Source organism: Magnolia sinica, chromosome 3 (genome assembly GCF_029962835.1).
Source record: "Magnolia sinica isolate HGM2019 chromosome 3, MsV1, whole genome shotgun sequence".
Taxonomy (NCBI): Eukaryota; Viridiplantae; Streptophyta; class Magnoliopsida; order Magnoliales; family Magnoliaceae; genus Magnolia; species Magnolia sinica.
The window spans coordinates 128,863,444-128,881,059 of NC_080575.1; the positions used below are offsets into that span (position 1 = coordinate 128,863,444).

Consider the following 17,616-nt stretch of genomic DNA (forward strand, 5'->3'; position numbering starts at 1 on the left):
TGGCCCTCTGCACCCTGTGACATCTATGGTTGTCAGCTGACCAGGCTTGAGGTGGGCTTCAGGCCATATTTGAACTGTGCTGGCCTTAAGTGTATTCAAAAGCTAGTAACAGCTCTCATTTTGATCCAAATCAAGGTTTAAAGCATCATCCTAAACCAGTACATGCATAGCCCATTAACAATACAGCTGCATCCGCCTGAAAGAGCCCAAGTCGGGCAATGAAGGGTGATTCACAGACATATCAATGGTGAATGATATGATATCCAATACACGTGGGGTGTGGTGTTGTATTCAATGGTGAATGATATGATATCCAATACACGTGGGATGTTGTGTTGGCTTTGATACCAAATGCTAAGAAACCAAACCAGTAGATGAACGACCCATTATTGGAATGAATCAAGCTAGGCCCTTAAAAACAAAGGAAATTATTGGCTTCCTACAAGAAGACAGTAATAAGAATCAAAATTACATTTTTGGGCGGATGGAAGCACCCAATAATGAATACACATGAAACACTTATTTTTACAAACAATAATGGCAGAAAACAAAATATCACAAGACTGGCAATCATTGCGGTTTCACTTGCTCACAATCCTTGTTTTAACCCCTCCTGTCATTTGGCAATATAAAAAGTAGAATGTGATTTAGCAATATTAAAAAAATAAAATAAAAAAATACACGAAATGAGAATCCGATAGAAAAAAGGAAAAAGGTTTAATAAGGCTACTATTGGCTTGGGTCTCAAGAAAAATTATTCAAAATTAGAGAGATTTCTATTCTCACTAAGAATGTCCAAAATCATGAAGCGACACTCATGTGGATATGAAAGAGCTCATTATTTCCAATGCAACAATAAAGAGCCACGGTTAACCATTTTAAAATAAAAAATAAAAATCTATCAAGAGTAGAAAATCCAATGTCATGAACTGTTTTCCTCTCTTCTTGAAATGGCAATGAGCCAAATGCAGCCTCAAAAACTAACAAAGAAAGAAAAGAGGACGCTTTGCATAGGCAACTGAACTTGACCTGTGAAATCTTCCAATGTATGTGGGCCATGGTCAGTGGTTGGAACTCATCATGCAGTAGGCCCAGTCGTCAGTGGCCAACAGTGCAAAAAAGAAGAAGAAGAAGCAAAAGAATTATCTTAACCATCCGGGTCAGCTTGAAAACTGATGGTTAATGCAAAATAGCCTCTCTCTTTTCAACTGCTCATCCCAAGCCTCCGACTGCAGGGTCACGATTGTGCAATCAGCACCATGGCCCATTACCTTATGGGTGACAGGTTCCAGTCACTGACCACTAGGAAAGTGTATGGTAGTGAATTGGCAGGATGCAACATGGGGTGTCCTTGCAAGACCAATTTTAAAAAGAATTGGAATCATGGATGCATGACAAACCTTCGACTTCCTCAAATTGGACTTCCTTAACTAACTCAGCAGAAGCATTGTATTCAAACCTGCACAATTCCACCACAAGTCGTGACCGTATACATAACAGAAGTATCAATAAACACTGAAGATTATGAGGAACGATTACCAACCATCAGTTCTGGTTAGCTTAGCATGCAACCCGACTCACCTGCTAACATGTTATGTGAGTACGCCATCTGATATGCAAAAGGTGGGCCCCAACATGAAGATCACATGGTGCAAGAATCAGGTCAGTCCACTCATCATGCACCCCGTCATAGTATGTGAATCAGATTTTCAGCGAGCATGATTCAAACAATCGATCATTTTCTCCCATCTGGCAAGTGGACTAACCTGATTTTTGTACGAGGTGATCTTCATGGCAAGGCTCGCCCTTTGCCCACTTGGGTGGCCTACAAAAGTGATTGGTGGTGTGTAAGCCAACCTTTATCTGTGCTTCTGTTTTAGCGTAACTGGTAAAGGCATGCATGCTCATTTGCGCCCATAGTGGAGTGATATAAATATTGTTGGCAAATTTTACAATGTATATGCTTAAAAAGGCTCTCTCTAGTCGTTTTGCAACTAGATAAAGGTGGGACCCCAGGCAAATCAATGGTGGGCGTCCCCTCTCAAACTGTTCCCGTGGTGTCACTGCCTGAATTATGGATTGACCTGATTTTTGGCCTTGAGGCCAATGGGGGCCTGTGGGCGGACACATCTGATGGACATGTTGGATGTTATGCATACATTATGAGGACCCCATGGTACCACCATAAGCTATGCTGGTACTGGTACCACTGGAGGCCAGCTCTACTTAAAATGGGGTTTCAAAATTCTCAATCTAAAGGGCAGAGGCATTTTTGGAGCAAGTGGTATAAAATCATACTTACATTGAGTTGCATTCTAAAATCAGATTGACCTGGACCTCATACTTTGAGTTGCATGTTTATAATCAATTCCACAGCACCATTTTGGCAATAAATGCTCATGCATAGGGTTATTAAAAATATGGAATCTTATGGTCGCCTATATCCATATGATATGTTCCTTAGATTTGATTTAGGTCACTAACTTTGGGTTTGATTTGGATATACTGAGGATTTTGCACCAGAATACCATAACGAGAAAACCATACTTGAAGATAGTGAAAATATATGCCTATGAAATGTGTGCCCTTTCGAGAAGTCAGGCACATGCAATTTTGCTTTCACTCCCGATACCACAGAACGAATCCTATGATCATTCTCCAAAAGGCGAGGTCTAGGTTTCCACCTATTAAGAAAAATGATATGTTCATGACATCCACAAATCTGAAAAGTGGAAATCTGACCTGCCTTGCCCAATCCCAATTGACAGAAGCAATGGGACCACCATCACGGAATGATGGTACCATCATTCCAACCAGTGGGATCAGGAAAAACTTACTTTGCTCTAAACACCGTATGGATCATTGCCAGAAAACGAAGAATCTTTTATACTAATTAACTTTGTGCGGCAAGAGGAGGAAATGCATTCCAGTTTTACCTATTGGAGAAAGCAACCTCAAGTTCGTAGTCGGATGTGCTTTTGGTAGCTTCGACGAACACAGTAACGATCTCGGTTTTCCGAGTGCTGGCCATAAGGCAGTCGTATTCGCTTGGAACAATAATTGCAAAGAAATTATCGCTCAGTTCACTCAAACATAGCTTATCAACAGCCGCAAGTGCTATCCGTCGTTTAAGTGCATTGACTTCTGGGTCCACAATGTAGATTGCAAAATCTGTAATTAACAGAATACGTCGCTTCATCTTCCCTGAGCCAGTGAACTTCAGAATCTTATCCGCAAAAAGAACTTGCTGGTCACCTGCAGAGATGGAATACGGAACTTTGGCCAAAAAAAAAGAAAAAAAAGAGATGTGCTCTAACCAGTGGCCTAAAAGCAGGAAAAGGGAGGGGGAGGGGGGAATAAAAATTAAAAATAAAAATAAAATGAAAGACCAATTCCTTGAGAAGTGAAATCAGCAGTCAATGATTGTTCATCCGATCTTTGAACCTTTAAATTTTGTATATCATTAACGTGAAGAGCGCAAACAAGTGGAAGAAAAGGGAAGCATGCAGAATTCAAAATATACACGAGCCAAAGCGCTCCACTAGGATATAATTTGGATAAGGTGTTTTATATTTAAACGTATTAGTACATGACATGTGGCTTATCAGGCTTCTTGAAGTCTGTCCAACACTTGATACCATGTCCTTCAATGATAAACTGTCTCCAAGTTTTTTTTTTTTTTTAATGACAGGGCAAATTTTTTTATTCAAAATACTCTGTCAAGGTACTTGCAATGATCATATATAATCCCTTCAGTAGGTTAATTTGAGATCATCAATGTGCTCCCAGACATAAACATGCTGCCATCCCACTCAAACAAGGTCACAAGATTGAGCAAAATGGATAAATTTTGTATCCATAAATACAAATCACATACGGTTGTTAGCCAGCTAGCTAAAAATAGAGACTCGACCACCACATTTTTATTTCCCATGAATAGCTTTATTTTCAGTGGTTTGATGATGTGGACACCATCGACCTGTAGAAAGAAAAAAAAAATGGAGGAAGAAATGCAAGTCTTTGACAAAAGTCGAACACTCGATTTAAGATTTCCATAGATATCCTTCTCTTCTCAATTCCTTCTTCAAGGTCTTAATTTAGCAAAGTGGCAAGCGCTTGATGTCTCTCAAAAGAGTAATTTCCCCACCTATACAAAATGATCATATTATTTCAAAACATCAAGGCGACCGTCTCCTCATATTGCTTCGTAAGACGAGCATTAATGCAGAATCAGATATGGCTCCGGTAAGGACCCCTGCAAGGACACAATCAAACCTTCATCCAGTCCGTGAACAACACAAACTGTCCATCCTACACCAAGTTGGCACTTGGCAGGGGTTAACCATTTGATCTTCTGTAGTCGACTCCTTCCAGAGGAAAGTTAACCAATTCTGTTATGAATTAAATTTTAATTTTGTTTCTATTGTCTTTCATGTGGCCATCTAATCGTGTCGAATATTGAAACCGCATGATCTGTATAGAGGCGTCAAAGTTGCCTCTGACCAACATAAGCTCTTCCTAGAGGCTTCTGTACTGGATTCACCACATTGATGATAGCTGATATCAGCCACGTAGGATCCGATGTTGATCAAACATCTTTTAGGAACACCAGATAACAAGCCACTGCACAGTGTTGCAGCATTATCCAAATCTCCCGAGCTGTCTTAATTGCAGGGAGGGCAACAGTGCTGTCGTATTGCCAAATCCTCTTGGAAATAATGAGCTGGCCTCAAGACATCTCCTTCAAGTGGAAAAAGCACCCAGTTTGAGAGATCCAGTCAAATTCTTGATCAGCCTTTAGTGCTGGGTCTGTTTGGACCCATAAAGCTCCGCATAAAGGTCATTGGGATGGGAAGAGAAGTGTCAAATCACACACATGCAGAAGACTCAAAAACCAACCCCAGAGGCCAAGGACTCTAATGAACCACTGAAGAAATGAGGTCACCTTGTGTCCTTAATATCATCATTTGCCTAGATTGACTACTCTTGGTGGAGCCATGCAACATTTCCTCCCCACAAACAACCCAGATGTGATATAAATTCATCCCCCCAAAGTGATATTTTCAACTTCATTCCTCCCAATGCCGAAGCTCAATTTAAAGAAGATGCGGTGATGAGAAAAGGTACAGCTCGTCGCCCAAGGAAAAGGCCCTTAGAATGAGAAGATAGATTTATCCACTCTCCTCCACCACGAGTAATTCCCAACAATAGCAATTGGGTAGAGTTGGCATCCATCATCTAAGTTTTCTAGGTAGGGATCAATCAGGGTGGCCAAAAGGCATGAGCAGTCAATGGGTCAAGTTTGGGACAGGCCAGGATCAGACAGGGACCAGCACATTTGTCAAGCCATAAAATAGGCTGGAGACAGCCTGCAGAGCAGGCTTGAAAATCGTGTCCTAGCCCAACCCATGAAAACAATTAGTTGTGGACACTGGCTGGGACTCAATTGAAATTGTCACCAAACGTGTGCCTGGGCGCAGTTCATCTATTTTTTCAGTCTCCAAAATCATGCCAAATCCATCTCTTAGGCCTAAAATTGCCAGCTGAGCACTGGTCACAGCAGCCATGTCCTCAAGCTTGATGGGCCAACCTGGCTCACTGATAGGCCTAATAAACAATGTCTTCAAACTCATAACCAAATTCAAGAAACCTAACATCACAAAAAAGATGCCAATTATCTCTCAGGCCTCCTGTATTTCCCAAAACAAAGCACTTGATAGTCACGGAATTTTTTATGATGGCGGCACCGACTCAGGGTGTGTAAAGCCATTACATGGTCCACATAAGCAATGGAGAGAAACAATAACAAAAGTAACATAACTTTGATTCGGTAACTTAAACAGAGTACTAAATTATATGGCAAAACTTTTAAACAAAGGATTCTCGTGAACTACTGAATAACTATCCAATCACCAGGAACAATTTGTGTGAATAGTTTACGAGTAATTCATGAGTCGCACTCAAAATCTTCATTAATTAATTACTAAGGGTGTGTTTGGATACATTATTGGATACAGCTGCAATTATTATTCTAGAAAGGTGGAAATAACCCAATCGTAATTTCCCTAGCATTCACACCAATGTTCTGGATCCAAATTACAATTACATTCCTTACAAATTGGAAATGAAAGAAGTGCAACTACATTTTGAGGGTTACTTCCTCCTTGTGAATACTAGGAAAAGTCTTACATTTTATCGTTTCATCTGGATTCATAAACCGAATGTTTGCAACTCACTTCACTTGTGTGATCCAAATGCATTCTAAAGGAGGAAAGGGAATCCAAAAACTCAAAAGACAATATTTAAATTTCTATAGTTTCCCAAAAACTTCCCTAGTTTCTCAAAAATTTCTAGATTTTTGCCAAATTGCAAATGATGACCTTGTGATGCATGCGCACACGCACACATACTAACAGCATGTTTGGCATGATATTGTTGAGACTCAAATATTGCATAATTTTTCCCATTTATATATTGGTTTTATGAAGATGAATTAACTTAATGTTGTATTTTACTCATGTATGTGTTGCAAGATAAATTTAAGAGCTTTGATTGAAAAAGAGTGCTAAAAGCATAGATTTGATGCTCAAAAATCACTAAGGCAAGGGATGGATCATATGAGACTAAGATTGAAGAATTAACATGCCAAAGATCTAAGAAAACCGAGTGAGAAATGAAAAGAATCAAGATTTGAAATGAAGAATCCTGAAATCGTCCTGAAAAAAGTGTATTCTAAAACTCTAAAGTTTATTTTTGAAAATTGCGCAGTGTGAAGTCTATTTTAACAAACTACGCAGCGTGAAGTCTATTTTTAAAAAATGCATAAATTTGAGGCGGTTTCTAGAGTTTTTCAACTTTGTACGAAAGTTGGAGTTCCTGACCAATAAATAGGGCTTCCCAGGAATTCCTAAGCATCATTCAAGAGCAAGATTTAGGGTTTTTAGAGGGTTTTCAATTTTATTAAAGTTTTATAAATTATTATTTTTTCTTTTAGATCTTTTTTATTTGCATTTATTTCTTTCTTTTTGCTTTCTTTCTCTATTTTAATTATGTTTTTCTAAGTTCTCTCTAGCCCAAGCTAGAAGGAAAGCACATGAGTTTAATAATTCTTTAAGTTTTGATTATTGATTATTTTAATGATGAGAAGAATAGTGTATGCATGTTATCTATTGTTTAGGTTTAGTTTTTTTTATCATAATGTGAGATCCATATGTTTCCATCATATGAGATCCACATTGATAGATAGGCTTACCTTGAATCAATTAGATTTTCTACATAGGAGATGTTCTCAAACTGTTACATTTCTTTGATGTTCATTATCTTATAGATATGAATTCTTAAAAGTACTGGCGCTTGAGAATATATATCAATGGTGTAAATCCATGATTTTCTAAGCTTTTATATCATTTATTTATAATGTTTAAATTAATTTATTTTCTGATTAGGCCGACCATAGTGCTTGGATCCTAGTTGTGTTATCCAAGTCATCATGAATAGGCGCCTTTAAGTGCAGAGGTTCGTAAGTAATATCCTGTGAATACAGGGTCGATCTCACAGGGAGATGAATTGTGAGAATGAGAAACTCAAATGCAAAATTAATTAAGTAATGGAAACTAAACAAATGAAATGATTTTGAAGGTTTTGAATGTATGGAATTCAATTAATTTGAAAACAATACCCAAGCTTCAAAGTTCTACATATAGGTTAATGTTCCAAAATCATGATGACTTGGATAACACAACTAGGATCCGAGCACTATGGTCAGCCTAATTAAAAAATAAAATAATTTAAACATTTTAAATAAATGATATAAAATACTAGAAAATTATGGATTTGTACCATTGATATATATTCTCAAGCGTCAGTGATTTTAAGAATTCATATCTATAAGATAATGAACATCAAAGAAATATAATAGGTTGAGATCCTCTCCTATCTAGGAAATTTAATTGATTCATAGTAAACATATCCATCAAAGTGGATCTCATATGATGGAAACATATGAATCTCACATTATAATAAAAAACTAAATCTAAACAATAGATAACATACATACACCATTTTTCTCATCATTAAAATAATCAATCTTTAAAATTTAAAGAATTATTAAACTCACGTGCTTCCCTTCTAGCTTGGGCTAGAGGGAACTTGGAAAAACATAATTAGAATAGAGAAAGAAAGCAACAAGAAATAAATAAATGCAAATAGAAAAGATCTAAAAAATAATCATTTATAAAACTTTAATAAAATTGGAAACCCTCTAAAAACTCTAAATCTTGCTCTTGAATACTTTAAATGATGCTTAGGAATGCCTTGGGAAGCTCTATTTATAGGTGGGGAACTTCAACTTTGGTACAAAGTTGGAAAACTCTAGAAACCGCCTTAAATTTATGTGGTTTCTTAAAATAGACTTACGCTGCGCAGTTTTTCAAAATAAACTTTAGAGTTTCATATTATACCTTTTCAGAACGATTTCAGGATTCTTCACTTTAAATTTTTGATCCTATTCATTTCTCACTTGATTTTTTTAAATCTTTGGCATATGAATTCTTTAATCTTGATTTCATACGATCCATCCCTTGCCTTGGTGATTCATGAGCATCAAATCCATGCTTTTAGCACCCTTTTTCAATCCAAACTCTTAAATTCACCTTGCAACACATACAAGAGTAAAATACAACATTAAGCTGATTCATGTTCATAAAACCAAGATATAAATGGAGAAAATTATGCAATATTTAAGCCCCAATCCTTAGATGAAGTTTTCACCAGGTTTGCTTCATAAGATAAGGTATTATACTTGTAATGTGATAGTAATGGATACTTAGGTATCCTTACTCCGGATTACTAACACGATTGTTATGGTCATTGCATTCATGCTCTATAATAAAATTTTCTTTTTCCATCACTTTTTTTTTTCCTTCAATATTCTCTCTTTTAAGCATATATCGATGGTACTAGTTCATCCAACCTTGTCTGAATCAAAATTTGTTATTCTAGTTCACATATCATATTCCTCACTTAGTTAGCTAGGATGTATTGTGAATTCAGTACATCAAATTATAACTCACTTTAAACTAGTAATTAGATAATCGAACTCAAGTATATAAATTTTAGTTATCAGAATTCTGACTACTATCAACCTAAACTAAATATTAACTTTGCCTTTGGAATTCGCTTAATATCATGTTAATATTCCTGTATATCAACATATTATTTTACAAATGTTGAAATTTTTTTCCATAAACCTAAGAAAAACACTGAAACCTAAAAAAAACCTCACATGTGTGATTATCCACAACCCCCAACTTAAAATCTACATTGTCTCCAATGTAATGGTAATGTAATGTAGAGAACAATAAAAATAAAAGAAAGAGTGGATAGTACTTCTAATGAAAAACTCACCTGCTAGGTGACACTAAAAAAATAATATGTATTGACCGTTAGGAAATAAGAATATCATTACAAAGAATTTATTATATAATAAAATATTACTAATATAGCAAGTAAGTAATGACTGATATTTGCTTACCTGCTATACAATAGTAATTACTAATATTAACCACTGGATATTACTATATGATTATATAATTAGTAATAATATTAGTAATATATGATACTCTCACAGGAGATGTAATATTATATGATTACTTTAGTATAATAATATTGTTGATAATTATATATGATAATAATATTATATAATTATAATAATACTATAATTATATCATCAATAATTATGGTATCAATAGTCAATTATCAATAATTATATATGATTATTGAATTAATTGTCATATGATTATTATAATTTAATGGTAATAGTTATAGTATAATTATCATAATATGATTATACGCGAATAGTTATACTCATAATAATTTAATTATAATATAAGTTGATTAATGATATCATAGTACTTATAATTGATAATATATCATAATATTTATACATATTAATTAATCATGTTATAATATATTACTTATATGTTATATTATGATCATAATTATATTATACTAAGTATTATATATTCATCAAATAATTTTATTATAGGTATAAGTATATATCATTAATATATTGATATTATATATCATAAATATGATGGATATTGCACACATGAATATACTAAGTATAATATATTACTAATTATAATATGTCATGAATATATTATAATCATTTCATTAACGCGATACCGATATTTCTAACATTGTATGATGACATGCTAATAATTAGTAATAAAATGATGATAATACTTATAAGATATATTACTTAATATTATATAATTACTAATATTACTAATATTACTTTATATACATCCTCCACTAAGTAATATTGGAATATATTAATATAATAGTGTGGAATAAGTAATTACTAATATTATAATATTATACAAGTAATTATATATGTTATAATCAATAGTAATTATAATATAATATTGATTATTAGTAATTATATAATATTATAATATATGATTATTTAATTAGTAATATTACTAATATTATCATATATAATTATCAATAATATTATTAATTAATCATATATTAATATACTAATAGTAATATATTATAAGTATATTATAATCATGTGTGCAATGATTATAGTTAATCATATGAAATTATACTATGTTACTTATAGTATATGAAATATAATTATATGTGAGTATAATACTATCACCAAATATCTATATGTGCAATGATTATAATACTAATACTTATAGTATTATAATCATTAAAGCAAATACATTGCCCCCAATCAATTTCATTACAATATCAATATTACTATGTTTTGGGATAGTATTATGATTTTACTAATCATTTCATTATATAATCATATAGTAATATAATCATTTCATACACTCACTTATTCAAAATCTTCAAAATCATTTCATTTATTTAGTGTCCATTACTTAGTTAATTTTGTATTTGATTTTCTTATTCTCACAATTCATCTCCTTGTGGGATCGACCATGTATTCATAGGATATTACTTGCGAACCTCTGCAATTGGAGGCAAACAATCAGATTTCAAATTCCTATTTTTTCAAAATATTTCCTAATTCTTACAAATTTTCAAATAACTACTTTGTCATGTTTTCTATAATCTTTTTAACAACAATTAAAACAGATACAAAACAAATCACATTCAACTAACAACGCATTTGACATAATATTAGATCCCTATTTTTCTTAAAATTTTTCAATTCTTACAATTTTTTAATAACAACCTCACCATATTTTTTCGGAATCTCTTTAACAAGGATCAAAATTGATACGAAACAAAAATATGTTCAAAAAATGGCGTATTTGATACGATATTAAATCCCACACGATCCCTCCAACAGATCGCAATTATATACCTTTCAACCCATAAATTCCAGAAAAATTCTCTCAAAACTGAAAAATTTCGACAGATCCAAATCAAGATAAGCAAATATCACAAAAAACTACACAAAAACATCACATCCAAATCAAATTCAGTAAAATATGAGAGTAGAAATGAAATCGTTGGATTATAATTACCTTGTCTTTCCAAGATCTTGATAAGATAAGGATGAGAAGTTACGTCGATGTAATCTCCCTTGTAATCTCTGTAAAGAGAAGTTTTCCTTCGGACCTTCACTCCCATGAACGGTTCCTGATCGTCGATCACGTTCTCCTTCGGAGTCTGTTGCACTTGAATCCCTCCATCTTCCTCGTCTGTCCCAACAGCAGCGGCCTGGATATGGACTCGCCTCTGCGACGTCTTGAATCGGTCCATCTCATGCTCCTTTTTTAGAAGATCCAGAGAAAGGATTATGTATTAAAATAGTTATTTTTGCTTTTAACATGACTCAAGATCTCACAACTATCGTGTCTGGCGCGGATTGCATGAGACTGCCAAATGCAGAAAGTTCCTGGGTCGGAAGCCAGGTGGGCCCCACTGTGATGTTTGTGTGAAATCTATCCCGTCCATCCGTTTTTTCAGCTCATGTTAGAACAATGCCCAAAATGTGGTAGATAAAAAACTTAAGCGGGTCACATGACAGGATAAAAGTGGGGAGGGAAATACCTACCGTTGAAACCTTCTAGAGGTCCACCGTGATGTTTATATGTCATCCAAGCCATTCATAAGGTCATTCCCGCTGAGAGAACTACCCAAAAAATCTGTGGGCCACAAATGTTTCAACGGTGGGCGTTCAATCCCGAGTGATTCGTGTCTTATAGCTCGCTCGAGTTTTGTATCTGTCTCTTTTTGGGCTCCTGTCCTAACATGAGCTGGAAAAATGGATGGACGAGGTGGATTTTTCATGAGCATCACAGTGGGCCCCACCTGGTTCAGACTGTATATATCTTCTTTTTTGATAAATCTTGCAATCTATCAAAAAAGAAGAAGAAGCTCAATGAGCGTTTGTGACTAGGAGACAATTAGTGGATAATGTGTTAATAACTCATGAATGTACTGATTCACAATATAGGGAAGGAGAAAAAGAGTCATTAGCAAGCTTGATATTAAAAAGCATATGATTACGTTGACTGAGGGTTTTTACATGTTGGGCTAGCTGGAATGTGGGCACAAATGGAGTTGAATTCAATTTTGTGTTAAATCGCCTAAGTTTTCATTCTTAGTGAATGGATCACCAAAAGACTTTTTTTTCCTAGCAGTAAGAGGCCTGCAACAAGGTGACCCTCTATCTTCATATATATTCGTGGTGGTGGTTGAAGCTTTAAGCAAGATGCTGGATAAAGGGTTAACCGCGGGTTTAATCGATGGTTTTAGGGTGGATAAGTCGAATTTTCAAGTCTCTTATCTTTAGTATGCAGATGACACTATTCTATTCAAGCGATGTGGAAGAGGCTGAAGTAGATAATTCAATGAAGATTCATTGGATGCTTTGAAGTTATTTCGAGATTAAAAGTGAACATCTTCAAGAGTGAATTATTGGGTATTCAACTTTCTAAGAATGAAGTAGTTAAGTTTGTAGAATTTTTCAGCTATTGTGCAAGATCCTTCATATATTGGCCTCTTACTCTACATATGGATACTGGCCAAGCGTTTTTGAGATGATGTCATTGAGGGCGTGTTTGGAAAGAGGAATTGAATTGTATTAGGTGGAATTAACAACATTATTACACAATGATTATATAGCTGCAAATACCATGGTATGCTGACCGTCAAATCCCATGTTTGAGATCAAATTCTTCCTTTGGAAAAAACACTGAATTAAGTGAAACCAACGTTTGGCAGACCATAAAATTGTAATCAATGAACTAGACTTCGCAACTGATGCCAGTCACTTATATGCAAAGGGAATCCTCATTATCAAATTAAATTGTCATAAAATTAACCTCGATATTTATCACCCCATTTCATTAAAAAGATCATGATGTATAGGAGGGTTCCTATAAATGGTATTATAATCCCTGATTTCGATCATGGAACATATCACACCTATAAAAATATGTTCTTACATAACTAGTTATGTTGTATGTGAAACCGTGACTGGGTAATCTTTTAATCATATAATGGGCATGTTAATTATAAAAGATGTTAATAATTAAATCACCATATGATATCTAATAATTCAAATTACATTATAATATCTAATATCAAATTATTATATTATAATCAACATAATATAACCATATATATAAATATTGAAATATAACATATATAACTATCAATATATCAATGATTATAATAGCATTATATGTTAGCATAATCTCATATAGGTTATCTCATATATAAAACATTATCTCATATAAATTATAACATTAATGGTAATGTTATCAAAGTATATATTATAAGTATGATTATCATATAATTATAACATGATTAATGATTATAACATAATATAAGTTATAGATAAGTTATTATAATCATCATATGAAATTATAAGTGAAGATAACTATTATTATGATACCATATAATAATATCATAATAATATAGTATAATAATTATCACTTATTATATTAATATTATAATTATACTATATGATTATTATAACTTAATTAATATAATATTATATGATTACTTTAGTATATATAATTATCATATATAATATTAAGCTAATTATAATTATATAATTATAATATTACTATAATCATATATGATTACACATTAATATAATATAATATTACTTGATTAGTAATAATATATAATTTTTCCACTAATAATATAATACAAATAATATAATATAATTACTAATATAATATAATATATTAATTACTTATAATTAATGTAATATCCTGATGACTTATTATAGTAATTAATAATAATAATATAATAGTGTAATATAATAATATAATTACTAATATTAGTAATATATCCCCTATTAATGGATATTACAATTACATATACTCACTTATTCAAAACCTTCAAAATCATGTGTAATATTAGTAATACATCATACTATATTACCATATTATAATATTAAAGATAATATTACTATATTAATTTCATTAACCAAATATTTTATACTCACCTAAATACATTGCTTACCTGCTATCGGCCATTGCTTATAGGTACTTAAAATTACTAATTATAATATATCATGAATATATTATAATCATTATCCATGCAATATACTATAAGTAACATAGTATATTACTATCAAAATTTTATATATATATATATATATATATATATATATATATATATATATATATTATGTACGTATATGTTACTTAAGATTTGGATTTACCACAGTTTTGGAATTGAGTGCTAAAATGATCTAGAAAAATGGATGGACTGTGTGAATGAAACGCATACATCATGGTGGAGCCCACAGAGCACCTACCACTAACCACCGGCTAGTGGCAGGGTCACTGGCCAATCCGCGCGCCCTACGAGTACGGGGCCTCACAAGCTGAGGTGATTGGATGATTTGAACCGTCCATGTTCTATATAAAAAAATAAGCCTGTCTTCTAACCACACCTCCACGATGATTTTGACCCTATTAGAATTTCAATTTCTCCGTTCATCTATAGAAAATGACTGTTAAGAGTCATCTGACCATTGTAATTTTTCAAGGTGTCTTATAAGTATAGACGGTTCCGATCATTGGACCATCTTATAAATTGTTCCCACTTGAAGCGACACGTGCTAGGATTCTTGTAAGCACGTGCAGCATCTCACAATTTTCACAAACGCATGTAAGCACGTGTTGCACTTCGAGTACAGGACATTTCATTTATTGAGGTACATCCAAACAGGGCCCTAAAAAAAGGCAGAAGAATGGTGCAATTAGTAACCGACGTCCATTCAGGCATCATCATATGCAATGGCCACTGCACATTTAACACATCTGAAGCGCCGTCGTTGTTAGTACTGCATAAGATCGTGACCCACAAAAGTCATTTCAAGCTTGCATCATCAACCAGCTTCAGGGCCCGTTTGGACGCACTTCCTCAAAATGGGGTTTCTAGGAAGTTTCTAAGTTTACTTTTTAAAGCAACTACAAGAGTTGGGCATTTTTTAGTGCATTTTGTCAAGCGAGAGATAAAGAGGGACTTTGAAAATTGCATCCTAAGGTACATCCATCTTATTTTTCGATCAAAATGACATTTATGTCTCTGATGATGCCCCCATCCGAGGGTGGATCCAAATGGGACCTAACTGGCCATTATGGGTGCCAATGGACGAGCCTAAACCCGGCCCTGGCCCTATAGGGAATGGTTGGATCAAGGCTGGCCGGATACTTTTAAGGATAAATTACATATATGCTATGTGTGCAATTGGCGTATAAGTACATATTTAAGAGTCATTGTACTCTCTGGATTCGAAACCCCTTAGATTTGAAATAATTCTGTCATGTTTGTCACCCTAGATTCAGAATCCCTGTATCCAAAAGTAATTATGCATTAGTACATTTACAAAAAAGTAACTATGCACAAGCATATTTACAAGGGTTTAAATTTAATTATTACATTAAATTTAATATCTAATTAGTGTATGTATGCAATGTTTGATACAATGGTTGTAATAAGCCTGTTGAAATATATACTTTGCTTGAAAATGATGAAACTTCAAGTATCGGATGGGCCACAAGCACAAGATCACATCCAAGTGACTAACCAATGATTTTTAACCGTTTATTTATATGGACAATGTTTGGACAGTGAAGATCATCATATTAAAGTAATTACCTTATGCAATTATCTAATTATTTTGGGACATCATCAGTGGGTCATGTGCCCAATAGATTAATAGTCTAGTAACACACATGTTACACATGCAACTCTTGGAAGGATTTTAAATGTAATCCAAGCTTCACCTTGGATTTGAAACCAACCTAAATTAAAAACCCCTGGTTACTTTATGGTGTCAAACAATGGTTTAAAGTTTTTCTACAACACACCTGCATCAATATGATCATTCATTAACTAAGCATATGCCTAGCCCAATCATTCATTATATCAATGTATCATTCACCATCTAAAGTGGAGTCCACGATTTGGACAGTTAAGGCATGCACATCATCCATTACTCTGCCAGAGTTTCGAACTTCTTCATATTACTATAAATACGAGCCCTATAATCTACATTTTTAATACCCATGTAATATATAATATATACCATGGCAATAGGCTGGACTATTCATCAGTGGTCCTGACACAGTCTGTCCTGGATAACGAGCCCAGATTTCAAACCTGAGCCCAGCACTTGACCAAGCTCTGACCGTTCAAGGCTGGGTCACCGAACCGGACTAAACAGCTCGGCTCATTACCACAACTACTTGCCATCATTTTTAGATTCTTGAAAAGAGAAAATGCATATCATATTCATCTTGAATAGTAAGCAAAGCTTGCTAAACTCTTTTAAGAGCGCATTTTTCAAGTTCCATGGTTACGGGGTTTCGGGACTGCGTTGTTGCCAACACTGAATTATGAATGCAGGGTTGGGAATGTGAAAAACTGATCACCCGTCCAACAAGTTCAAGACGAAGATAAATCATTCTCTTGCATTCGGCTTACAAAGGACAATGCCTCAAAGAAGCTCAAACTAGGAATTTAGTTACCTGTGGTGGAAGCAGTGCAAGTTTTTGGGTGAAGCATTTTTCACCATCAAAGAGAAATGTTTGGGAAGAATAAAGATTAGCTCATCAATGATCTCCATAAAATTATGGATGAAAAATCTTCAAATCCCTTCATATTATGGGTTTACTAGCTCTACGCACCTCTCCACATGCAGCACATATGACAATGTAGCAAGCTTCTTGTGTCCAAGCATCATGTAAATTGGTTCTAGTGTTTTAAATAGCAGTAGCGTGACGCATAGCGCTCAGCCCTCTATAGCGTGTAGCGTAAATACGTAGCATGTAGCGTAAGCTACACAATACTACTATTTTTAAATATGACAAATATAATAAATAGTTAAAAAATAGGATATATATATAAATGCCTAATGATTCATTTTATCAATTATAAGCATGTTCAAAAAATTTATTAGTTATCATTTATCAGAAGTCAATCCACATATATAAGCCAAAATAAATAATTATCACATCAACAACTTTCTAAGCAAACCACTTTAATTAATAATGTTTAATTGAAACCACAAGTTACAATTATGAAAAGAAATAAAAATCTCATAGGTTAAAAGTGTCAAGTACAATACAAGTGTCACATTTCTTGACATTAAAAATA

General features: G+C 33.8%; 1 protein-coding gene across 3 annotated transcripts; it reads right to left on the bottom strand.

Annotated features, from left to right (window-relative positions):
* Positions 1 to 412: 412 nt before the first annotated feature.
* Positions 413 to 11,848, bottom strand: LOC131241290 (uncharacterized). 3 transcript variants are annotated; one of them, XM_058240074.1, is made up of 4 exons: positions 11,511 to 11,846; positions 2,937 to 3,324; positions 1,401 to 1,459; positions 413 to 613 (listed from the first exon to the last, which is right to left on the bottom strand). In XM_058240074.1, exons 1-4 carry the CDS (start codon positions 11,746 to 11,748, stop codon positions 582 to 584), a joined length of 717 nt encoding a protein of 238 aa, XP_058096057.1. In that variant the 5' UTR covers positions 11,749 to 11,846; the 3' UTR covers positions 413 to 581. The 3 variants fall into 3 exon arrangements, with proteins under 3 accessions (XP_058096057.1, XP_058096059.1, XP_058096058.1); XM_058240076.1 differs by having other exon boundaries at positions 2,937 to 3,255; positions 11,511 to 11,839; XM_058240075.1 differs by lacking the exon at positions 413 to 613 and adding an exon at positions 649 to 1,229 and having other exon boundaries at positions 11,511 to 11,848.
* Between the last annotated feature and the right edge of the window lie 5,768 nt (positions 11,849 to 17,616).